This window comes from Vicugna pacos, chromosome 1, assembly GCF_048564905.1.
Source record: "Vicugna pacos chromosome 1, VicPac4, whole genome shotgun sequence".
Lineage (NCBI taxonomy): Eukaryota > Metazoa > Chordata > Mammalia > Artiodactyla > Camelidae > Vicugna > Vicugna pacos.
This window is the reverse complement of record NC_132987.1, coordinates 74,716,691-74,742,937: the sequence shown is the minus strand read 5'-3', so window position 1 is coordinate 74,742,937 and position 26,247 is coordinate 74,716,691. Positions and strand designations below refer to the sequence as shown.

The 26,247-nt window shown below is 42.5% G+C and overlaps 1 protein-coding gene across 5 annotated transcripts in view; it reads left to right on the top strand.

Moving 5' to 3' along the window:
* CD96 (CD96 molecule) overlaps window positions 1–26,247 on the top strand; it is a 268,719-nt gene that overhangs the window by 168,686 nt on the left and 73,786 nt on the right. For 3 of the 5 annotated variants that reach the window (XM_072965463.1, XM_072965454.1, XM_072965456.1), the window contains exon 4: window positions 23,311–23,667. In XM_072965463.1, coding sequence (XP_072821564.1) covers window positions 23,415–23,667 — 253 coding nt within the window. In that variant the 5' untranslated portion in view covers window positions 23,311–23,414. Of the gene's footprint in view, window positions 1–21,249; window positions 21,410–23,310; window positions 23,668–26,247 lie in introns of those variants that run through there. The other 2 variants (XM_015250422.3, XM_072965465.1) reach the window with 1 other exon arrangement.

The following is a 26,247-nucleotide window of genomic DNA, read 5'->3' as shown; positions in this document are numbered from 1 at the left end:
AGAGATAAAGGAGAAAATCTAAGTGGATTGTTTGAGAAAAGCAATCAAGGAGAAAGAACCACATCCCCAGGCTGGGGAGGGGGAACATAGGGTAGAGGGATATGCCATGTCTGGTGCATATTAGAATGCTCTGTGCAGTGGAGAGAGGAGGTTGATGGACCAGGATGGACAGGACTATGTCAATGGAAGAATTCTGTTACAATGCAAGAATGAGAGACTTTCAGATATCAGAGGATGCTCAAGAATGTGGAAAGGACAGGAGGTTTTCATTAGAATAGCTATGGGCTAAGTGTCTCTATTCACCTAATGCTTGAAAGACAAAGAAGTAGTCTTAAATTTCAACCTGGGCTAGGTGCAGTTTTACAGACACTCTGCAGTTATATCAATGTTTCTGTACTGCATACACCTTATCCCCACTCTATTCCTTTCCGCTGTATATACCAAGTATGGATTCGTAAGGACTAAATCAGAAGACAAATGTGAAGGAAAGACACCAAAATGTATTCAGAATTCTGGCTGCCTCTTGAGGCTCAGACTTCACTACAAAGCCAAGCCTATCTTTCTTCTCCCCTGAGATGAATTCTCTCCAAGACTACTCTGAGTCTCATAAACTTCTGCTCAGTCCACTCCTGAGTTGGCCAGTGTTGTCTGTCTAGCCTTGCCTGAGCCACAGCCAAAAAGCAATAGCCTAGGCTCAACTGGGTCCTCTGCTGTCTCTAAAGTAGAATTGTCTCTTGGATCATTGCAAGTCACTCTTGCTTCTGCATTTGAGTTCTTTGGGTGCCAGCGTAAGCTGACACTCTCGTTGTTTCCTCATTCCTACATTTCAACCTGATAAATCCCAAAATTAACTTGGAGCAGCTGAAGATGAATCTGCTTCTGAAGGAATCAGAAGACTACATACTTCCCAAAGTATCCCCGTTGATTTAAGGGCTGATTTATCATAGATGTGTGGGCTCACCAGCTTTTAACTTCATTTTGCTTCCCAGATCAGCATCTGTGTTTGTTTAACTGCTACTGGCTGAATCACTCTGAGAATCATGGAAGCCACGTAGAAGGCTCAGGGGCCACATGACTCATCTCCCAAAATGACACCGTGGGCGTTTATGTCACTCGTCAGGTTAGGATTTGTCACGTGGAAATTGAGCTCGAGGGTTGAGTTTACTAGTTCCCTGGAAAAATAAATCTCAGAATTCACCATGCCATGAGGTTTTCTCCAAACATGTCAACATCCTTTTTCCCTAAAGCCCACTCAGAGATGATGTGATTTCCTGAGAGCAGGGAGGTTGTATTTAATTCGTGCTCTCAATGTGTACTGTGTTCCTCTCGTGTACCAGACCCAGCACTAGATTCAGGGGTCACTGAAGGACACACGTCGTCTCCATTCTCAACTCAAGGATCGCACTGCCTATGAAGGGAGCAGACAGGTCCCCCCACAAGGCAGAGTGAAGTACTAACTAGAGGTACCCTCGAGGTGTTTACCTAGATTCTGGTGGGCAGGCAATTAAGCTTGACTGTGGAGGGAGGAGTAGCTTATGGTGGAGCAGAACAGGTGAGGACACTTATCTGTCATCTGTCACATCACTTCATCTGTGACTGGAAGAGACGCATTTGGCTTAGAAACCCTCACACCTGCCCTTTGTGCCAGTCCCTCCTACTCTCTCCTATCTCATGCCGCTACCCTGGGTTTGTGTGGTGGTTGCCTATCGAAATGTTTGAACCACTTTTGAAAAACAGAGATGCCCAAGCCCCACCACAGACTGACTGAAAGAGGATCTCTGGGGGAGGAGTCTGGGGGTCTCTTGTTTCTTACAACTTTTTGTCCAGAGGATCCCCTAGCAGTACAGCCAACCAGCTTGGCACAAGCCTTTAGACTGGGTTCTGAAAACAGTTGCTTTGAAAGTTCTTCCCAAAATCCCATCGGTGGGGCTGCATGAGTATTCCCTGGATTGCACCACATGACAAAATCTGCTTTGAAAGATCGGCTGTGAGTCCAACCTGAAGATGAGATGCCCAGGGAAAAGACGATACATGCTCAACTGGGAAGTTCCCCAAGTTTCTTTTGATCCCATGCATCCTGTCTAGACTCTCATTTGCCACTGTCGGGTAGAGCTCTTTAGGACACCCAGGCATCAGACCACTGTGGGCCACGGGTATAAGTGTTCGAGGTCAGCTCTAGATTAGCTTCAAGTTTAGCTTCAACCCCTCCATAAATTCCTGGAAGTATTTATTTGCTGGTCAGATCTAAGTGCCCCCCTTTTGGATGGGATTTGAGTATATGCCAGATGGGGCCATTTGCTCAGACCAATGAGCTGACTGAAAACTTGCCAGTGTCACTGGACCTTCAGGCTTCATGGGCCCCCTGACCACATGCACTTCTTGTACCCAGCAGACACAGTACCATCAACATGGTAATGGGGAACCTGGACTCAAAGCAAGAGACCTGGCCTCAAGTCCTGACTGTGCTACCATGTATCTTTGTGACCTTGGTTGTCTCACTTAACCCCTTGTGTCAATTTCCTTGGCTACAAAATGAGGGAATTGGATGAGCAGACTGCCAAGATCAGACCTCTTTTCACTGGAATAGTGTAATGATTGATAATGCATTGAAAACTGTTAAAAGTAATTTACATACATTTTGTCTCTGCCGATATTCTAAGTAGCTGGAAATGTGACTTACAAAAACAATTTTTTCAAAAGCTCTCCTTTATTAATTAAAATGGGAATGAAGAAAATAGTGTAATATCTATTTGATGTCTACCATGCACCAGGCACTGTCTGGGGTGTTTCTTCTTTTGTGATTTCAATGTAATTCCTCTAAAAACCCAGAAAATTCCTGTTCCACTTAGAAGACTGAGAAATTCTCATTCCAGACAAGAAAGCAGACTCAGAAGTAAAATAACTTGCCTGAGTTTACAGAGCCAGTAAATGACAGTACTAGTGCTCAAGTTGAGGTTTTATGATGCTAAATCCAGTACTATGGATAGCTCAGATCGTGCAGGTGGAAGAGCCCCTTCCCTGTAAATTAACCAGCTGGTCCAGCGGAGAGTGACTGAGGCTAACAACATGTGAGAGCAGGGCTCCCTGCCCGTCATCTCAAGCTTTCCTTCAGGGTCCTCTGGAAGGTTTAGGTCAGCAACTCAGTCTCTGACTAAATAGCCAGATGAATGTCTGTCTCCTTTCTGCTCTCACTAACTCTTCTTTCTTAAAGAGGAAAAATAAAAATAAAGCATAGCTAAGTATTAAGGCAAAATCAATGCTGCATTTTTAATCAAGTAAATGCTAGCAAAACTCCCAAATTTAAAATCCCAAGGCAGACATAGCTGAGCCCATTGTATGGCAGAGGAAGGAATTAATACCGTACATGCTAATGAAAAATTTTAAGAATTTGCAGGGACATTGGATTGTAGCAGCACAAGGAGTCACAACTTTACGTTTTCTGCCTTTCTATGTGATTAAAATATTGATTTTGAGGCTGCATTAACTTTAACCATGATTCTCTCCTATTTTATGAAACTTTCACTAAGAAAATGAAGCACCATTAAAGACTTAAATATAAGACAAGACACAATAAATCTCCTCAAAGAAAACATAGGCAAAACATTCTCTGACATAAATCTTAGCAACGTTCTCCTAGGTCTCAGGCAATGGAAATAAGAGCAAAAATAAACAAATGGGACCTAATTAAATTCATAAGCTTTTGCACAGCAAAGGAAACCATAAGCAAAACAAAATGACAACCTATGGAATGAGAGAAAATATTTGCAAATGATGTGACTGACAAAGGCTTAATTTCCAGAATATATGAACAGCTCATACAACTTAATAACAAAAAAAAACAAACAACCCAATCCAAAAATGGGCAGAAGATCTAAACAAGCCTTTCTCCAGTGAAGACATACGAATGGCCAATAGACATATGAAAAAATGCTCAGTATCACTAATTATCAGAGAAATGCAAATCAAAACTACAGTGAGGTATCACCTCACCCCAGTCAGAATGGCCATCATTCAAAAGTCCACAAACAATAAATGTTGGAGAGGGTGTGGAGAAAAGGAAACCCTCCTACACTGTTGGTGTGAATGTAGTTTGGTGCAGCCATTATGGAAAACAGTATGGAGATTCTTTAAAAAACTAGAAATAAACTTACCATATGATCCAGCAATCCCACTTCTTGGTATATATCTGGAGGGAACTCTAATGTGAAAAGATATGCACCCCAATGTTCATAGCAGCACGACATACAATAGCCAAGACATGGAAGCAACCTAAATGTCCATTGACAGATGACTGGATAAAGAAGTTGTGGTATATTTATACAATGGAATACTACTCTCCATAAAAAGAATAAAATAATGCTATTTGCAGCAACATGGCTGGACCTAGAGATTGTCATTCTAAGTGAAGTGAGACAGAAAGAGAAAGAAAAATACCATATCCTATCACTCATACGTGGAATCTTAAAAAAAAAAGGATACTATAAACTCATCTACAAAACAGAAACAGACTTATACACTTACTAAACAGTCTTATGGTTACCAGGGAAAGAGAGTGAGAGGGGATAAATTTGGGAGTTTGAGATTTACAAATGTTAGCTACTATATATAAAAATAGATTTTAAAAAATTTCTTTTGTCTAGCACAGAGAACTATGTTCAATATCTTGTAATAACCTTTAATGGAAAAAATATGAAAACGAAGATATGTATGTATATGCATGCCTGGGACATTGTGCTGTACACCAGAGATTGACCTTTGTAATTGACTGTACTTCAGTTTAAACACACACACACACACACACACACAAATGAAGCATCATTATAAAGACCTGAAATATCAAAGAAGATACATGAAAGTGTTATTGGTTCAATTAACATTCATAAAAGATGACAAAACAGCTTAAAATGACTCTGAGTTCACACAGTAGGACCTTTAGGTTGTCAGACCTCAGTTCACACTTGGCATCTGGCCCACGTTTAAACATGTAGCATTTTCTAGGCTTAGCTGTCTCCTTTGCCCCCAATGCTCTATCCTTTACTTAGTGTTCAGTTTGCCCTCATCTCCCACCACTACCACCACTGTTTTCATTTCATCTAGCTCAGAAAGGGTTGTTTTCATGTTAATATCTAGATTGGTTAACTCCAGGAGCTAATAGTCCTTGCCAGTGTTGATCTAGGGAAAAGCTATCTATCTGTCATCCATCTAGATTGTAAACAGGGTCCTTACAGTCTAGGGCCGTGAGAGTTTCCAGGTACTTTATTTCCTGTTTTGTTCTCTAAATGTCTCTAGTTTGGTTTCAGTATAGACTCAGGTATGGGGACTACATGAAGTAGATACAGTGATCATGGGCTGTGAGAGTAATTGCTTTAATGAGGGGTCTGATGAGCTTCTGTTGGTCCCCCAGGGAGCATGGCAGAAGGGGCTGTGTTTATAATTGACTCTAATCCACTCTAATCTTCCACCTTCACCTCCCCAAGAATTAAGTGATTGATTTTTGGTCTCTTGAAAGAAAATAAAGACCTCCTGGGATGAAACTTGGCAGCTGCCCAAAGACAAAGAGACAGTCCGCGGCTGGCACCATTTGTATTTGGACGTGGAGAACTGGCGGGCTTCCCCGCCACGTCCCCTAGAAGCTCAGTTTGGGGTTCCTAACTGAGAACTAGCATGGTCCTGGGTCAGGGGTTAGATAGAATTTCATAACCGTTTCTCCACCTCAATGCCAGATACCCATAAGACAAACGTGGCAAAGAATGGTGTGCGTGAAGCTTACCCTTCAGCACTCTGTTTCCTCTAAGACTCACTCCTCCCTTGCTGGCCCCCAGGCCCACGGCCTGTGGTTCCCAGTTTGCTGCTCTGAAGCTGCAGCATCCCCCTTTTTCTCCTCACCTGACTCGGGAAGGCTACAGCATGTGTGCTTTCCCCTAACAAAATTCATTCCCTTGTATATACTGGCGTCAGCTGGTACAGCAATGAGCTGTTGGGAGAGGGAGAAGCTATCATTTTAAATTGGATATTATTCACTTGAATTCTTGGTTCTTTTTCAATCTACTGGTGAAAATGGGTCTGCAGTTATAAACCAACGTGAATGGAGACCTTCTCTCTTCCTTCTTCCCTCCCACCCTCCTGCTCTCCCCATGCTCTGCCCCCACCCATCCACACCCCATCCTGTCCTCTCAGCTGTTCCCCCACTGGGGAAGGAAGACCTTTTATTCTCTATTATTTATAACCTCAGACTTGGGCCCTCCGTTCTTCCTTCCCCATTACCTTGCCTGATGTGTGTGAGAGACACAGCAGATGCCCCACAAGGATGGTTGAACAAGGACTTTTACTTTTCATTATGCAGAAATATTTTTAAAAATTAAACAAAAAATTTTAAACTAACTTTAAAAAAGACACCTACTGAGTTTCCGTTTCTTCCTGTCTACCCCGTAGTCAGCACATGTAATTGTCCTCTCTCTTCCCTTAGTACTTCGACTGCTCAACCTCCTGACATCACCACCTTGCCAAATGCAGCCTCCTGTCGCACTGACACAGGGCTCTCCGCTCCTGCTCCCCGACTCCAAGTACTATTGATTCCAGCCCAGAGTCACCCTGTCATCGTCTACCACGTCCTCACCTCTGCTCAGGAGTCCTTTTCCTCATTTCCTTGCCCTCCTGTCACCATCCTCCCAGTTGACAGCCCCAGACTCCCTGCTCCCTTTTCCTCAGGGCTCCTCTCTCACTGGTTTTCAGCAAATTACCCAACTTCTTTTCCATTTATATACAAAGTTGAGGGCTGAGAGCTGAATTTCTCTAACTTTCTTACTCTCCACATCCCAGTTTTACCATATATTTCTTATCTTCCGTCAAAGCAGAAACGTTCCCTCCACCTTTTTTATTTTTGCAGTCTGATCACTCCATCTGTGCTCTGCATCTCGGCCCTCTTAATCTTCTCCTGGACACTTTCCTGTAAATTTTTCACTCTTTCTTGAATTATTAGTCTCTTCTGTTTCATCTGCTTCCCCTTAGCGTAAAACAAATGCTGTATCACCGAAAATCCTGTCCTAAACATACTTAACTGCTTCCCACTTCTGCTACCAAACTTTTTTTTTCTCAAAAGAATCGTCCATTCTCTGAAGTTCCATCTCTGTGCACATGGTACTTCTGCTACTGCCTGTTTGAACTTATTGGTGAGAAACAGAGCAGGAGGGAGGATAGACAGAGAAGGGAAGAAGGAAGAAAACAGAACTTCAGAAAGACTAGTATTACGGAGTTGCCCTCAGAGAAGATGGGGCAGGGTGGGCCCTGGCAGTGTGTGGGCGTGGAGTCGGGAGCAGAAGAGCACTGCCCTGGACTTGCTCCCGAAGCCAGAGCACACTTCACAGGGACCCCACCCTCTGAGCAAGGGGAGTCAAGACAGGAAAGAGCCAATGTTCCAGTGCAGCCAGGTGAACGCTTAACCCAGTCAGTTCCTGGGCGAGTTGCTGGGACAGGGCAGTGGAGTCCCTGTGCCGCAGGTCCAGGGCTGACCTTGGCCTCCAGACAGAGCCTGCTGTGCAGATGGATCAGTCACCTGCTGCTGCTCAGCCTTGGATGGAGCTACCAGAGGATGAAGGCATCTTCTGCTTCGGTGGTGTGGTGCCCCTCAGCCCCCACCCACTAACCCACCCACATCTCTAGCCCCAAGTACTTCAGTGTTAACAAAGCACTTACTAATCTCCAGGTTGTGTTCTGGTTTAAGTTTGTTGACTCTTCTCTCAGGGCCTATGTCAGATGCTGTCTTTTTTATTTAAATTAATGAAAATTGTTCTTGGTCTTTAACCTAATTGGCAAACTTCAGGATCTCTCATCGAACTTCTATTTGTAAGAAGAAAAGCCAGACCTTGGTTTGAGTCTAATTCAAAGAGAGTGCTTTATTGTTTTGTCACTGAGGCCTTGAGCCAAACAGATCCAGTTTATGTCAGAAAATATTAAAGGACCAACTCTGCAACATGTGGATTTAGGGGCATGTGCCACATTTGATGTGGGAAAGAGAGGAATGTCCCATGATTGGACATAAGGGAAATGTCGGAAGCAGGAGTCCTTAATAATAACCTAAAAGGAAATGAGCGAGAAAACCAGTGCAGAAAGAACCCTGGAGTCTTTCTCAGACAAAAGAGAAAAAAAAAAAAAAAAGCCTCCTCGTTGAGACAGGCTATACTGAACCTGAATAAATGTCATCAGTAAGAATATTCATCCTAGTGTTCCCACTTTCTTTTATGGTGTCATTATTCTAGGCAAGGAATTTTCCTGTCTGGTGTCCACTGAGCCCCTGAACGTCACGGACACATGAGCACTAAGTTGCTCAGGGAACACCACTGGCAGCAGAGCCCAGGGAAATTGTGCTGTCCATTTCAGATGGCTCACATTCCAGACACACTGTTATCCCAAGCCATTGCTGGCTCCCTTGAAAGCAATAAGCGGACAATATAGGAAGCTGTCAGGAAATCCAATATCTAAACCCAATATGAGATTGCAGCCCCAATCTAATAAGAATAGATTCATTTTGCTTTATTCCTGTTTTGTCACCTGCTTTGTGGGGAAAGTGAAACGTGATAGATCAGAACATTATGGTCATCTCTGAGTACATGTGGACTCATTATTCCCTAAGCTTTGTGCCAAACATTTCACACCATGTGAATTCACAGAGACGGGGCTTCCTAGCTGTCCCCTCCTTTCTGTCATGGTGTTTCAACCTTCTTTTGCTAAGGAAGCTTAAAAGACTTCCTCACACTTAGCTTAAAAGACTTCCTCACACTTAGCTTAAAAGACTCAATTGTTGGATGATCTGGGACTAATTTAAATTCACCAATGAATTTAAAAGAAATGAAGACATTCATCTGGTCTAGATTAAGTCGTATTGAACCGACCCCACTCCGGGAAGCAACTGGGGCAGGTACATTGACTAACTTGCCTATGTTTTCTGTGGAATCTACAGTTTTAATAAAATGTACATTTGATTTGAGCAAAATTGCCAAGGAGGCAAAAGAATAGAGAAACTGAGACCTCAGACTCTTCCAATTTAGTAGGTTTTTTTTTTTGAGTAGGTAGATTTATTAATTCAATTTTGTGTCTTTTATGGTGGCTCTGTGCCTTAACCAGAGCATCTGTGTATTGGGTGGCTGTTTACTTTAGGCTTTGATGTAAGCCCTAGCACGATCTTCCCATTAGTCCAATCACTACAACAGGCCATGATTCATTTACTGTAGCATTGATTTTTTTAAGGATCAGAGAAAAAGCCTCCTTAGCCAGGGCAGGGAGTGGGGAGGAGGCACATTAAGGGATTACAAGCTGCATCTGCCAGAACAGAGAGTCATCCAAATAATTTGTTGTAATTGTTCATGTTTTCTATGGTCTGCCATCTTCTGTATATTTCATGGAAATCTCTTATAACTTAATGGCAGGCCAAGCGAACTACTAAATGTTGGGTCTCTAGAAGTTTATTTAGTGTTGATCATTAAATTCATCCTGAATCAATGAACTAGAAGGCCAGTTTCATTTCTGTAATATTTAACAATTTACTATTTTACTAATGGGGAAACCCCAGCCCAGTAGAGTTAAATGACCTTACTGTCCAGCCTCGCTGAGTTGGAGAAGAGCTGTGTCTAGAAACCGTCTTCCTTCTCTTAACTCCCCTCCCTTGTGTGTTATTTGTTTAATATTACTGCACCGCTACACGATGGGCCAGACTCTGTACCGAGCGCTTTCACGTATGCGACCTCACTGAACTCTCACAGCCACCTTGGAGGATGGGTATTGTCATGGTCTTCATCTTCGTGGTCAGAAAACTGAAGCTCCAAGAACTTAACCTACTTAACCAAGGTCAGTTAACTAACAGCTAGTGAATCCCAGAAGTTAAACAAAAGTTTGTTTCAGTCTAAACCCTCGGTTCCTAACTGTGCCCTGGACACAACACTGCTTGGAAAGATGACATTGCAGCCCTCTCTGGTGCTTTCCTCGTGTCCCCAGGGCCTCCTTGTGATTTGCTAAATTGCTCATGCTCTGAGCTCCAACCCTTGTCTGAAAATTATTCTTTGACCAGCTTTTGGTTCATACATCATTGTCTATTAGAGATTCGAAACATAGCTGGGAACTTTAGTTAATGATGGATGGCACTAACCAGAACACCAGTCACTTTTCGTCAGATCTTTTGAATCTTCAGTTGGTACAGGTAGAGAAAAATAAATTCAGATTGTTTTCATCAAGGAAAGAGTTAGGCAGTAAGTGCAAACTAACATTTTGGCCAAAAGTTATTGTTATCATTAGAAAAACAGTTTAGAAAGTGCTGCGCATTTTGTATTAATAATAGCTAATTTTGCTGTGGTCTTACTTTGGTACCAGGCACTTTACATCTCATGCCTCTTTGCACCCACCCTTTTTTACAGACACAGCAGCACAGAGAGGTTTAGCATCTCTTTTAAGGCCACAGTTGGGAAATGGCAGAGCAAAGAACTGCAGCAGATCTAACTGCAGTGCCCACATTCTACCCTCAGTTGCTCCAAATTGATAAAGGTATTTCTCTTTCTGTCTGTGTACAGGTGTAGGTGTGATAATCCCTGTAGTTAGAAACATGAGGTGGTAAGACGTTAAACAAAGATGAAAAGAGTGAAAAAAATTTTTAAGTAGAAGTAATATTTTTCAAAAATTAGAATGCTAAATGAACAATTAGCAGGTATTGAGTATGAGTAAGAGAAATTATTTTAAAAGACTAGAGACTATGGAGATGATTTTGCTTCATGATGTCTTTAGTGGTTGGAATGGTGCCCCTCCCAGCAAATCATGCCCATGGCTTAATCCTCAGTACCTGTTAATGTGACCTAATTTGAAAAAGAGTCTTTGCAGATGTAATTAAGTTAAAGATCTCGAGATGCGATCATCCTGGATTAACCGGGTGGGCCTAGATTCAGTGACTAATTTCTTACTAGAAATAGAAGAGAAGATGACAGTGAGAGGAAGAGGAGGCCAGATGAAGGCTGAAGCATGACATTGGAGTGATGCTGACAGACCCCAGAAGCTCAGGAGCCAATGAGCAGATTGTTTCCTAGAGCCTTTGGAGGGAGGGCAGCCCAGCTGACACCTTCATTTTGGACTTCTTGTCTCCAGAATTGTTATAGAACAAATTTCTGTTCTTTTAAGCCACCAAGTTTCTGGTAATTTGTTACAGTAGCCCTAGAAAACTAATGCAACATGTTGTACCATTCGATCTCTACATAAGAAATTATATCTCCAATATCTCTATCCAGTGGATTTAGTGTAAACCATGACAATGTGTGAGGATCCAGGACTGCCTGGACCCTCACCGTTCCCCCTCAGATGGTGTTATAGAATGTCTTGATAGAGACTCGTCAAAGAGGAGTCTTAGCTCATGGTTTGTGGCTTAGTGGGTCCTGCTACCTGCTTTAAAACCAATCGGTTTCTGGGTTGCTAATTCTCAAGTATCCATCTCCACTCCTTACAGGTCATGGGAGTATTTTCCTGGCCTGTGATATTTCATGCTCCATGTTAGGCTTCTTTCCTACATTATAAAGGTAAAGAATTAGTTGGAAAAATCCAGGGGTTTCCCCAAATAAGGGTTTCAAGTTGATGACTGTGCTCTCTCCCCTCTTTACCTGTCAGGGGAATATGGTCCTACCTAGGCTGCTGAGACCTAATGAAAAAAAGAAGTCTTTTTAAATGACTACACTTGGTCTCTGCAGGAATGCTCTTGACATACAAGGAAGTGACAAAGTGATGGAGCTGAAAGATGCTGTTCCTTTGCCCGTCTTTAAAGGCAAGAACTAAATGCTACTCTACTATGGTGAGAGTCTCAAAAGAATGTCTTAGTCACTCTGTGCATGGAACCTAACGACACACAGTCTCCTGATTTCAACGATTTTCTTCCATGAAATCTGGGATCCTCCCCTCTATTGCCAGTAGGGGGAGCTCTTTCCCATGACAGGACATAACACCTCATTGCACAAGATTAAAGGAAGAAAATGATGCTCAGCTGGTTCTCATCCGTCACCCTGCTGAACATTCTCTCACTGGGGGTTTCTGAGGTGCCTCCCCACCAGGAGGCTGGTCACTCAGCACGAGCGCTGTCCTGGTTCAGGTGGACCAGCAAAGAAAGCCTCCAGCCCTCTGCTGCTACAGTAACTGAGGCCCGTACAGCTGGGGTGCTGGGTATTACCTGTCTGTCCCTCTGGGTCCATCCTGCTCGCCGTCCTGGGAGGCGACGCTGTGTGGACTATGTAAATGAGCTCCCTTAACCTCTGGTTCAGCCCACAGGTGCACATAAACATCTTGACGCCATTCTCCTTCTTCTGTTTGACAAAATAGAAATTATACGTTTGTCAAAATTACTTGAAAAGATAGAGGTAGGGAAAAAAATGAGGTCGAGATGTTTAAATCCTCAGGTCCCCACCTGAGGGGTTGACATGGCTTGGCCACACTGATGGACACACATTTCCCATCAGGAGGTCCTCTCTCAACAGTCACCCTCTCTGGTGATCCTCTCACATGTCCCCTCAGTGTTGCTGGTTCTGAGAACTATGCCATCGCTTGCTGTTTCCCCTATACCCACCACACATTTATAAATAAACTCTGTGTTAATATCTACTCAGTTGTCACTTTTGAGTGCACCTTCTGTTTTCTGCTTAGCAGCTCTGGAGTAACACAGCTCCCAGGGAGCAATTACTTCAGTGAACGCTAAGCCACGAGTGACAGCAGAAGTTGCATCGTGATTTTCCTGATACTTTTAAAATATGATAACGCCTATATGTAAGAGAGCTAGATTTTGCTATGTTCATTTCCCCATAGTTACAGCATTATACCGTTTAACTCTGGCTATCAAAGAATCTTGTCATTGGTTTGTCACCCGTATTTCATCTTAAGTACTGCTATTGAATTCCATGATCATGTGACAAGGATTTCTGTATTTTCTACAGTGGTTTGAGCATTCATCAAGTCAGTCATGAAATGTCTTTAAATTTATATTCACATTGTCAAGGTGTTTTCTGCTCTTTTACAAGCTGCTAATTTCCTTTGCCTTATACACGTCACAGAGGACCTAAAGGTCCATCTAACAGGTGGTAGATTCAATGCGGGTCCTTGAACTGGCCATCCTTACAGTGGTCCTCCCTCTCCTTGATAACACTGAAAAGACAGCAGGGGAGAGGAAAAGTTCTTCGTCTTTGCTCTGTAGGTCAACTCTAGTGCCTGACAGAGTTGGAGCCCAATATTTGTTGAGAAGCTCATCAGAGAGAAGGATCTATCTTATGTTTAGGATAGTTTGACCAACTTATTTCGATTTTGTGCATGTTGTGAGGTGAGTATGCAATATTGCTCCTATTGATGGGAAAAGGTGTTTCTTAGTCAAGAGAGTTTTATCAGAGAAGGGGGGCTGGAGATAGAGCAGAGAGGAAGGAGACAGCCTTTGTGTGCCTTCCTCCCAAGAGCACAGCTGAGATAAGGGCCTTCTTCCAGTTACTTGGGGATGTTATTCTCTGGAACAGGAAACTGAAAAGAATAAAGGAAGGAAGGAGGGAAAGCCAGCCCAGGGCTGCATTACTAAGCAGCTCACTCCGTAGACAATCTGGGTCCCTAGAGGTGCCCTCTGAGGAGCACCTGAGAATCTGAGAATCGACCATCTAAACATCAGGACAGGAGGGCTTATGCAGCAGCTTCTGCTTCCCGCTGGTCAAGTGTCCCTCCATGGGGCACTGACCCCCGGTACTTCCCAAGTTGTGTATGTGCCTGAGTGAATGAGCCGCTGTGTCTCCGCCCTGGAGATGCCCACGTCAGGAAGTAAGGGATACTCAGGGCAGCTGGGGAGAGGAGCTTTCAGGTTGAATCCACAGCAGCTGGAGGGCAAAGGCGAGTTGAGAAGATGTTTGACAAGGCATAGAGGAGACTGATCCATAAAGCCCCTGTCCTCAGAGAGCTTACATTCTAATGGAAAGAGACAACACACCAACAAGAAAATAAGAAGCTTAACTTACAGTGATAAACATGACAAAGGGCATACAGCAGCTGATGTGACAGAGACCCATGGTGAGGGAGGAGGGCACAACCATGGGATTGGAGAAGGCCTCCTGGAGGAAAGGACATCTGAACAACCCCAGAATGAAAAAATCCAGTCATGTAACAAGCCTGTGGAAGAGCATTCCTAACAGAGAAAATGGTAAATGCAGACACCCTGGGGTTTAGTGAACACGGAGAGGGACAGAAAGGAAAGAGGGGGCAGGACTGTGGTGAGGGAGGGAGTGCGGGGTTGGGGTGGGGGGCGCTGCGGTGAGGTGCTGACTTCCTCTTGAGCATGCATATGTCCTAGAGATGTAGGAACAAAGGAGCTTGGACATTTACAGAACTGACATTTGAGGTTTGCACCTCTCACGGGTCCCTCTCGGGGTCTCTGAGCAGTTGTGTCACAAAGGCACACATTTGAGTTGCATGTGCTGTGAGGCTGGTGTGTGGGGGTAAATTGCTTTGCTGGGAAGTGAGTCTGGTCGACCAGCCGGCACCCACATTTCAACTCGGCTTTGTTGCCCTTTACTCATGGCCACATACACAGCAACACTCATGATATTTTTAATCTTTGTTTCTGTGGGAAAAACGTAGCCCTAGGTAAAGCCAAACCCTTGAGCTCAGTATTTATGGTATAGATAACTCTGTGACTTCCAGTTCGTCATTCCCCTCCCCTGGGCACCAGAGTCCTCATTTATCATATAAGGGGGTGGTTCCTTTGAGGTTTTTTGATTCTGTTACTGTGGTTAGAGTGTGAAATTGACACAAATGCTCCTAATTCCAAGTAGATTCTGCCTTTCTCAGAAGCAATGAGGCATGATTCTGCTTTAGGAGGGGGAAAAGCTTTCCTAACATTCTTGAACATGATCTCGTTTAGGGGGGAGAAAAAGCTTTGAGGCTCTTCGTCTTGCTTCAGAGCACTCTCCACTCCCGGTGTCTTCCATGATCATTTGTTTGCGTGGTCATCCCATCCTCCCAGCCTGTGCCTTCCCAGTCAGGTGCCCCCGCCTGCACCAGTTGTGTGTATGGGGACAGAGGGAAGGCTGAAAAGGGAGAATTGCTTGGAGATGTAAATAGGTGACCCATAGTGTCTTCCCTGAGCGAAACCTGAGGGAAAAATACAGAACAAATGGCTAAAGAACAATGAAAATAGGATAAAACTGATGCTGAGTTGTATAACACCAGGGTGAGGTTAATTCAATAACTTCCATTTAGAAAAAACATGCCTGGTTTCACCCAGAGAAGTCAGAATTCCTCCAGAAAATTAACTTGAAAAACAAGTAAGCAAAATATAGAAACAGAAGCTTTTCTAACAAGTATAATATATATGTATGTGTTTATATGTGTGTGTGTGTGTGTGTGTGTGTGTGTGTGTGTGACTATATGTATACATGTATATATCACTATTGTTTCCTGTGATGTACAGATGCAGGTTAGTAGAGAAAAATGTCTTAGGGGAAAAATAAAACCTGTGTTTTCTAGATTCTTGCCTCCTTGTCAAGATGTTGAAGGCAATTTGCATTTTAATTTGAAGAATGGTTGGTTTTCAGCTGTTGAATACGTTAAGCTGAACAGTTTAATAGTGTTGAAATAAGACTCAGTATAACAAACAGTACAGGATTCTTTATAAGAAAACCTTTGACCTGAGGCAAGACGGTTTTACCTCTTGGTCCTCAGTTTTTTCATCTGTAAGATGAAGGGTTCTGTTTTCTGTCAGATGATGGTACAGTTACTTCTCGCGCCAAAGTTCTATAAATCTTGGTAGAAATTATACAATCGTTGTGTTCAAGCAGCTTTGTTTTTGACTCTTTCACAAAAGAGGCAAATCTTTAGAAAGTTAGACTTCTTTTCTGGAAGAGGGGAGAGTGTTTTTATTCACAACTATCCTCTATATTTTTATGTTCCTCTTTGGGATCTGAGATTCAGAACAGTGTTCGTTGTCTCTGTAAGATCTTCAATCACCAAATAAAATGAAATATTGTTCATTACAAGGTCTTCATTGAGCCAGAAATGTGAAGCAATACATTTTAAAAAGATGTTCAGCAAGGAGGACTATTTTTGTACCCTACCATTTCCCCTCTCCATTACAGTCCTTCCTCTTCTAAGAAAATAATTTGGTTTATCTCTCAATTACCCCGGAAATGCTATTAATCACAATTTCCTATTTCCTGATAACATTACTTAATTGAGGTTGTACTGAGCTACATCATCACACACACAAAAAAAGAAAAATGAAAAGAAAGAAGAAAAGGAAAAAGAAAACCAACGTGGTCTCTCTCTCTTTCTTTCCCTTTCTCACTTGCTCTTACTCTTGGACTCAGAACTCTATTTAAAGACAAATTATTGGGGAAAAAAGAAGAGGGGGATTAGCGACTGAGGTTAGACTCAGTCCTTGGTTGGCTTTAACCTAGCCTGTTGTTTTCTCCCAGTGTAGCAGCACAGTATCTCCATGTGAATCTGTAGTTGTAAAAACACAATGTGGTTAAGGATATATTTGTAGCAGTCTACAAAAGGATCAAGGTGTGTCATTTTGCTCCATACTGTCTTTTTTTTTTTTTTAAGCTCTAAAATCAACTGCAACACTCTCAGTTTCTCAAGGTGTTTTTTTCTATTTCTCCATTGAATGTGAAGAGACATTTTAAATAAATTGCAATGCTTTGAAACCAGGTAGAATGTAAAATTTAAAATATTCTAATTCTGGCTATGCTAACTTAACCCTAGAAATGTTAATCATTTTTAAAGTGTATTTCTGCAAAAGTCAGCATTATTGAGTGATTATTGAGTCATTAGCTTCCCAGGGCTTTGGTAAAATCAGAATAACGTCCCCCTCCGCCCCTATCTGTCTCTCCTTATTTCAACTTGCCACTGAAAATAGATATTCAGAAATTACTTGCTATAATTATTCAATTGAATTTCATCATTCTATTTCTCAAAGTAAAACATAAGGTAGAAATTTGATACCTATCTTACTTAAAAATATTTTTTTCTGTACATCTGTAGAATCGTGAATTATATGACTGTTTTAAAAGGAAGAAGTTTACCTTTGTTTTATAACATGTATATATGTCTTCAATATATTGTGAAGTGAAAAAAAGCACAGGGTAGAGTGCATGCAGAAAACATAATAAAAATCCATTTTTTTCTATACATATTTGTGTAAATGTCTCAAAAGATACAAGACAAAATGTAAGTACTTTGGTTGTCTTTGAGTAGTTAAGGTTCCAGTTGATTTTTATTTTCTTTGTTATCCTTTTAAAATGTTTTCTTGTAATGACCAGATATTGATGTTGTCATTAGAAAAATATATTACATGAAACTCAGTCTTTAATGGATGGAATTGAGCATGGTGGAAATGATGGTGATAAAGGATTGCAGTACATAAAGTTTCATGTAATACTTTCTCTTCCATTAGATAGTAATTCTTAAAACTGATAAATTTGAGTGAAAACCAAAAGGAGGAACTTGATTCTCTTGGAGGCAGGGCTGTACCTAGCAGGTCTACCTGTACCTAGTAGGTCATCCGTCTCTTCCCCTTCAAAGTCCAGTGAGCCCTTGACCATTGCTCCTGGGGTAGGGTAGCTCTTCCAGCAGGAATCCAGCTCTATCACAGTTTTTCTTCTCTCCTAATTCTGATGCATGAAAATTCAGAGATTCTGATTCCATGGACATCAAGCCTTACCCCCTCTTTCTTTGTAATGTCCATGGTCCCATCACATTTTACCATAACCACTGCCAATAGGAAGGCTGTCATCCTCAGGTGCTTAAAGAAATACTAAATTCCTAACAGATCTCTTGCCTCTTTTTTCTTCCTTCTTTTATTTAATCTACACATGTCCACCTAATTCAGTCTTCTAAAATGTTACTTTTAGATATGCTACTCCTTTGTTGAAAATCCTGTAAAATCTAACATGAAGAAAAAAAATCTGTAGTCCAGAATTCAGAGCCCTCCAGAATTTAAGCTCACCCCTAGCATGACTTTGCCTCAAGCCCCCCCAGTAAAGCCCCTGCTGACTCACTGAATTGGCCTTGAACTTCAACACTCCTGTGTGTTGGCTCTGGCTATTTCCTCTGCCTGGAATGACTTACCTCGTGGCTTCCACCAGACTCTCTTCCACAATATAAAGCCAGGTTAAGATTCCACACTTGAGATGTTCCTAGCCCATGGGACCCCTGGCAGATTCCCCCCTTTTCTAAAGACCCATGCTACCCACCCATTCGCTTCTGCACTTTACGTTACTTGACTCTTGGCACACATGGACGTTTTCTTCCTGGCAAAATAGTAAGTGCCTTACGGCCAAGGGCTGTGTTTTATCGTTTGTATTTTAAAATCACCTCGAACTATGCCTCTTCAGTAATACCTTAAAAGTTGGCACTAAATACATGTTGTTGTTTTTGTTTTTAATTAAGCATCATGTTTTCTAAGCATTTGGGGAAAGAAACGTGTAAAAGTATAACACTCCACATTCTTATGTTTTATATAAGTAGTTAAAGGATAAAATCCAAGACAAATCAGTAATATTTTTAGTTAACCTCTGTGAAAACCCCAAAAGTAAGATTACCTTTTGCTCAACTTCCCATGTCTGAAAATGTGCTTTTCTCATTGAGGGTAAGTGTTTAGATGGAGCATTTAAAAAGTATGCCCCAGACACACAATTATGGCTTGCCTCTAGCTTAAATAATGTGTGCCCCCACTTCTATTTGTAAATAACTGAGTTTTCCTCTGAAGTTCAAGAAGTTCAGGATTTTTTTTTGTATGTGAAACTGACTGCTTCTGTTGTCTCTTTATATGCGGTAGACTATCATCTAAGGCAGAAGAAACGCTGTGCAGTTGGGATTTGGTGAGCAGGGAGGATAACAGAAAGAGATTGACATGACTTCCATAAAAGAGTTATTTTTAAGTACAGAGAATGCCTATCCTTATGCTGAAAGGGCCTTTAGAAAATACTGCCGGGATTGAAAAGCAGTGAGGGCAATCCCATCACCTGGGCTGGCGGTGCTGGTGTGCAGGGTGTTGCTGCCACCTGCTGCACGCAGACAGCCACAGAGGGGCTGGTGCGGGCCTCGCAGCTGCAGGACGCCAGGTGCGTACAATTGATATTCTGTGGGCATCTGAATTTTTCTTCTCTAAGAGCCTAGGGGAGTCTCAAAGGAAAAGCAGTCAAATCTGATGACTCCAGGCCACAGGAGTATAAAATTAAAAAATCACCCAATGGGGGAGCTTTGCCCAGTAGCCACTAAATGGGGGTCCTGGGCATCCCAACCCCAATGAGAGGCAAGTAATCCATTGAAAGTGAATCTGTAGCTCTGGAAAGTAAAAGAGGATTTCCCTTTTTCTGAATCTGGGGGCCTTTTTTTGATGAGTTGCTTCACTTTAAAGCAATAAGAGATAGACCTTTAGATACTCCAAGGGGGAGGATATTGTTCTTAGAGAATTCAATAGTTGGAGTCTTAGTAGTTTCCACATAGGTAGATTCCTCTTAATATGACAAGTGGAGTGAAAGTCCCTCCCCAGGCTTGTAATGTGTCCCAGTTTTAATAGGGACCTCGACTTATAGATCAGGATTCTACCATCTGGCCTGTTTTTGCCACTATACTCCATCACTGTGATTTATGGGAATTTCTAGGAAAGGGGAAGATGAAGCCATCAAGAGCAGCAGTATTTCCTCCTGCCTTTCAATCAGTGAATTTGAGCTCCCTGGTCCTCCCTGAATATACCTCTGTCAGCCCCACCTGACCCAATACCTTCAGTGACCTGAAACTTAGTGGGGAGGTAGGGGTGGTGGTGAGAATGAAAGCTGGGGAGCCTGCGATAGGAAATAATAATTCCAATTTCTGGCCTTTGCAGGAAACATCATTAGCTGAGTAGTAATGAGTAAGTATGACAGTCGTCATGGCAAATACTTGTAATGGTGGTGTAGAGGGCAGCCTGCACATCCTGTTTCACCATAATCTCTTCTCCCAACTAACTTCTAATCTCCTGAATATCAAGAGTGATGCCTTATGTCTTAGCATCATCCACATCCCCCCAAGTCCTTGCATAGGATAGATGAGTACCTATGTGATGGCGTGACACGTTGTGATACATGATGTCATGATACACGGTGACCACCTGGTCAGAATTATCCCCCCCCGACCTCAAAAGAGCAACCATCTCAGGAACACAACTCAGCCTTCTCTTTTGTCTGTAGGCTTGCTGGGTGGTGCCTATATTGTAGTAGTGAGATTAGGGTCGCAGAAGATTTCACCAATCGTTCGTGAGATTATATACATTTACTGGTTTTTATTCTTTGCTCATTAAACTTACGCTGTAGTTCCAGCCTAACGTCTGTTTTCTCAGCGTTGGAAGGTAAGGACAGCCTGCTTTATCCCAAGATAGCCAACCAGTACAGTTGCATCTGGCAGGGAACAGTCCTCATGTCCTTCTGTAACTAACCAGACAGTTTTTACCAAGGAGTCACTTCCCTGAAATCCAGTCTCAGTCCTCTGTAAATGGAAGTCACTGGGTGGAGGGAACAGGCCTGGTAGCCAGCCAAGGTGGGAGATTCTCTGCCTTTGGATTCTGATTGCTTCTGTCTTGTTCTGTATGTTTTTTGCTGAAGCACAGACAAGCTTTTCTGTCATCAGCAAAACAGATCTCCAGCCAGCAGTGTGGGAGGCTTCCCCACCTGGTCCAGCCTGTCCCAGACAAGGGGTGGAAAAGGAGCTGTCACTTCTCCGCCTCCAGGGAATGTGGGTTTCCCTGCAAGAAGGGAGACATTAAAATTCTGTTTCTTAGCTGGAGCTCTCCTCTGTTACTTTTCAGATTTTATTAAAATTAAATGTGTTAATTCTTTGTTCTTTCACCCTGAAGCAATTCTGGAAAGAAAACATACTTTAAAATTGAACAGAAAAACTATTATGCAAGACACTAAGCTCACATTTGCTAAATGACTTTGTGCTCCTGAAAAGAAATGTATAAAAAGCACATTATGAACTGCTCTGCATGATTTCCTTTGTTTGGATTTTAGAAGCAGCTTGACTGACACAGATCCTGAAGGAGGGAGAATCTTTGGATACTGAAAATCCTTTTAGTGAAGGTGATACACGGGATTTCAGAGGACAATTTCAACATTGTTCTCTTGAAGGTTATACTTAGCTCTGAACCACATTACTTTCCTGTCTACGTTTCATTTCCTGGGGTCTCGCCAAGTGATAAACAGATGGTGAGCGTGTGGCAGGTTTGGGGTTTTGCAGCACGAACAGGGCGACTGGAGTTTGCTTAGTTAAAGGCATCGGTTGACTTGGGTGATCAGTGTGGAAATGCTGGTGTAAAGCCCTCAGGAGAAGATGGAGAGAAAATGGACATACTGTGCTGTCTATTCCATCATCCAGATACATTTTGTCAGGGGTAAGGCTTCCTTCCTTTTGTCCTTTCTTGTCACATCGGCTGCTTTATGGGGAAGGGGGCCTCTGTTCATTTAAAATGCTTTGTGACTGCTGCCGAAATTGATCACCAAAGGCAGATTGTTACTAAGGTTTTTCAGTTGTGTATTTAAGTGGCAGCTATCAGGGAGACGTTAGAATCTAGAAATGATTACTAACGGACATGAAAAACAAGAATGGTATGGGTGGTTTGAGCCACTGCTCTGAGACATTTTCACCCATTTCCTTCCTAAGAGGGTCTCTGGAGTAATTGGGAAACTGTGCTTCTTAAAAATGAAATGCTCTCCAAATGGTAGTCAGAACCACTCTGGAATGCTAAAAAAAACATCACAAAGCCATCAAGGCTCAGAGATCCTGGCTCAACTTTTCCTCTCTCTCAAATACTTTTTCTTGGGGACGTAATAAACACTTCTCCTCCAAATACGAAGATCTTTGGGAGTTGAACATATGTTGAATTTTAATAAGGCTTGTGTAGGTTTGGACCTGGGAGTCAAAGTAGGGTCCTTGTGACAGTGGGAACCGGTGCCTGAAGGGCCTATTTGAAAATAGCAGGAGGAAAGATTCATTCTGCATTCCATAGTAGGAGAGTATTACAGTGAGCCTGAGTGTCTTAAGAATTAACTGTGCTTTTCAGATACAGCGACAAAGACTTTAAGGAGAATTTCTAAATCAAAGGAGACTTTGGAATATAATGCTGTAGACAGGATCAGAGGAATGTCATCAGGCAAAGGCGAGCTCACAGGCGGCGACATTAAACTGCACTAACCTCTGCCTACCCCAAATTTTGCATCCATAAAATTGTAGTAATTCCCATTTGTCAGGTACCTTTGAGAGCCTAGTTTTTTCTCAGTTGCTTGTCATCTTTTTATCTTTTTCCTTTGTGAGCTTCAGTGGTACTTGTCACAATAAGATACCATTCCTGTAACAGTATTCCATGTTAATTCCAAAAACGAAACCTACACTATTGAAGGCATGTCAAAGACTCAGTGCTGAACGTGTTTTAAGTGTCCTGTGCCATTTGGTCCGAGAGCTGATGGGAGAGAGTCTTCTTTTATGCCTGGTGTTTCGGTGTTGATGAGAGATGATGCTGACCAATGGCTTACCTTCAGTAGAAGCCTCTGCCTCTCTTTGTTCCCTCCTTCCTTCAGGAGCCCTAAATCTGTGGAAATGGTGGCTCTTTTGAGCCTCATATGTTGAATGCCAAATTTCTTACTCTTCTCAGCCAATTTGGAAGGCAGTTCAGAGGTCATGAACTGGTTATAGAAAGAGCACAGACAATTGAATTCATATTCTTTTCCTGTGGTGTGACTATGAGCAAATCACTTAATCTTTCTGTGCCTCAGTTTCCTCTCTGATTAAGAAGGTTAACAGCATCACTCTGGTGTGTGAGGAGGAATAAAAAAAATAGCCTATTTAAAATCTCTTGTAAACATATTTTTTAAAAACTGGTGTATACATATTAGTTATCTTTCAGTTTCATAAAACTATTTGTGTGTTATATGCTGTTGATTCATAAACAAAAAAGCCAGTTATATTCACTGTAAGGAATACGCTTGTTGGTGGGCTTCGATTTTTTAAATAGGCTTAATTTTATTCCCAGGTAGTCTGAGACCTTAAATTATTTTTCAGACAGACCAGTAGACAAAGAAGTAGATATTCAAAAGTCAATAATTTCCTCTAGTGCCTTCAAGCAAATGCCTCCTCATTTGTGTTGAGTCTTACGGTTCCCTATCTGGATCATGCGCAAGCTCTCTCCTGCCCCTGAGGCAGTCAGGGAGGAAAGTTCTCAGCAGCAGCCAAGGTTTTTCATTAAGAGTCACTCCATGTGAATCAGGCAAACTGATAGCTTATGGCCTTCCTTTTCAGGAATATTGGAAGAAACACTCAATGCAGAAGAAGACATTTATGCTTTACCTGGCTCTGATGTCAGCCTGACCTGCCAAACACGGAAGAAGGGCTTCCTGGTGCAGATGCAGTGGTCCAAGGTCACCGATAAGGTAGACCTGATTGCCCTTTATCATCCCGAACATGGCTTCTACTGTGGCAGCAGGAGTCGCTGTGAGTCACTGGTGGCTTTCAGAGTAACTCCTGGCAGTGTGTCACAGTGGACTCTGCACTTAAGGAACATGTCCTCCTCGCTTACTGGGAAGTACGAGTGTAGCTTCACTCTGTATCCAGAGGGCATTCAGACCAAAATCTACAACCTGTTCATTCAGACAAATGGTAAGCATACCTGGTGGGGGAAAGAAGCCATGAGTTCATTCAGTTCTCATTCACTCAGCAAATACGTATTCTGAGCCAAGCACGTGCTAGGCATGGTGCTACGTACAGAACGGTTGAGCAAGAAGAGGTGTTGCCTGGAAAGGAGGACAGAAATTGATCAAATAATGCCACAAATAAACGTAAAATCACAACAGTGATAAGGACTACAACCGCTTTGTGAGAGCCAGGGAAAGTGACCCTGGGAAAGTAACAAGTGAGCTGAGGTCTGAGGAATGAGTAGGTATTAACACCACTTGGGAGGTGGGAGGTTTGTGAGTGATCCAGGGAGAGGGACCAGCTGGTGTGCTGGGCTGTGGTGTGTTTGAGGAAATGGGAAAAGCTACACCCAGTGGGACTACAGTGCAGGACTAAGGGACCAGATCACGCTGAACCTTGTCAGCCATGTTCAGGGTCTTGGTTGTTATCTAAGAGCCATGGGAAAACACTGAAGTATTTTCAGCCAAAGGATGGCACAATATTTATAGCCCGATTCAATTTGGATTATAAAAAGATGGTGCTGGTTTTTGTATGAGAATGAAGTAAAGGGGGACAAGAAGGAAAAGGTGGGGACAAGTTGGACAATCCCAGTAGCCCAGAGGAGACAGAGTGGTAGTTTGCATAGATATAGAAAGAAGATGACAAATTTGATGCTTTGGGCATTAAACAGACAGGACCTGGCAATAGAGTGGATACAGGACAATGGCAGCACGAGTGAAGGAGCGCAAAAACACGCATGTGTCTGGCATGCACACCTGAACGCTGGTGCCACTCACGGAGATGGGAGGCAAAGGAATCAGAACAGGTTTGCGGGGGAAATTTACCAAAGTGGCTTTGGATAGATTCAGTATACGGCAGGGAAAGATACCAAGGAGGCTGCTGGACAGGCGGCATTCACTCATACTTGCTGTAGAGGGCTGCATTCGGAGGCAGGAATCGGGTTAAAGCACTAGCCCCTTTCCGGCTAGAAATGAATTTCATCTGGAGCCTGTCGTGTGCATTCTTTGAGCCTATCTGGAAAATGATGAAAATAATGGCTACCCTAAATTAGTTGGTCCTGAAATAAATGACCTCCATTTATACTAATGGAAAAGATGGAAATAAAAGCCAACAAACGGAAAATGCGCTGGAAACGGAATGTTTTTAATTCAAGGGCAAAGTGACCTGGTAGGATAAGAAAGAAACAGCAAAAATCAACTCATGAAGGCTGTGCTAAAGAAGGCACAGGACAAGCGATAGGTGTGGGCTTATTACCTCCTCTCCATTTCTCATCAAGACATAAGTCCTTGGTGTTGGGCAGTCCAGCTGTGTATAGAGCAGGACCTCCTCTGTCTCTGCCTCAACAATGCTCAATTCCCACTGATGTTTTCCAGGAAAAAAAATTTCAGTTTGGGATGGGGCAGGGTGGTGGGTTTGAGTGAAGAGAAATGAGGAAATCTGTATAGAACAATGTTCAGCTACACATACTTTGGAGCCAGGTTGCCTGGATTTGAATGCTGACTCTGTCATCTACTGTATACATCATCTTTGCCAAGTTATTCCAAATCTCTAAGTTTTTGTTTCCTGATACAACAAATATAGATAATTATAGGACCTCCTTCACAGGTACCAATATTTTGATGGTTAGATAAGATAATCTGTGTAGCGTACTTAGCATAGTTCCTCCCAAAGAGTAAGGGTTTAGTAAATGGTAGTTTTCACTAAGAAAATTAATAATAATAATGAGTGAACTAGATTTCTCTGGTCTTACTGGAAAATGAGTCCTCCTCCCTCTCTTTTGATATTTGCCTAATTTGCCTAATTTGCCTAACAGACACGTGTCCTATATTAGCACAAGTACACATTGACCTGGGCTTTAGACAAAGGTTTTGTACCTTCTTCCTAAAACTGTAAACTATGCTACTGCATATCTGAGGACCTAATGTTTATTTCATGGAGAATCGACAACATGATTTGATGTGCCCTATAGGAAGCAGCATGTGGGAATGGCTCAGCATAAAGGCAGCAATGAAGAAGAGGTAGCATGTTATTCAGAAAGGAAAGTGGTGTTGCCGTTAAGGAAAGTGTATTTCTTAAAATAAGGGTCAACCCAAAGGAGCCAAGCTTGTAGCTACTAAAAACTACAAATCACTGGAGAGGCAGAAGCCAAGTCTACTGCTTTGTGGTTGGCAATTTCTCAGTCTTCTGATTGTAAACTTGCTGTTGGTCAGCTGAACCAGATGAAAAAAAAAAATGGCTAGAGAAATGGACCAGATGAAAAAAAAAGGTAGAGAAATGGTTCTGGTACTGTGTATTTGGAGACAAAGTGAGCAAAACAGAAAAGAGGAAAACAGAAAGGGAAAACATTCTTTCACAGCAGAGTGACTAAATATATAAGCCTGGTATAGAGCTAAGGGGTAGACACTTCGATGGGGCAGCTGTCACTCGAAAACGCTGTCAAGTCCCCACCTAATGACACATCCTTCCCCCCTTTATTCTTTTGATCTTTACTCTCTTCTTTCACTTGTGCCATTTCCCTCTCACATCCCTGGGAGATCTTCAAGT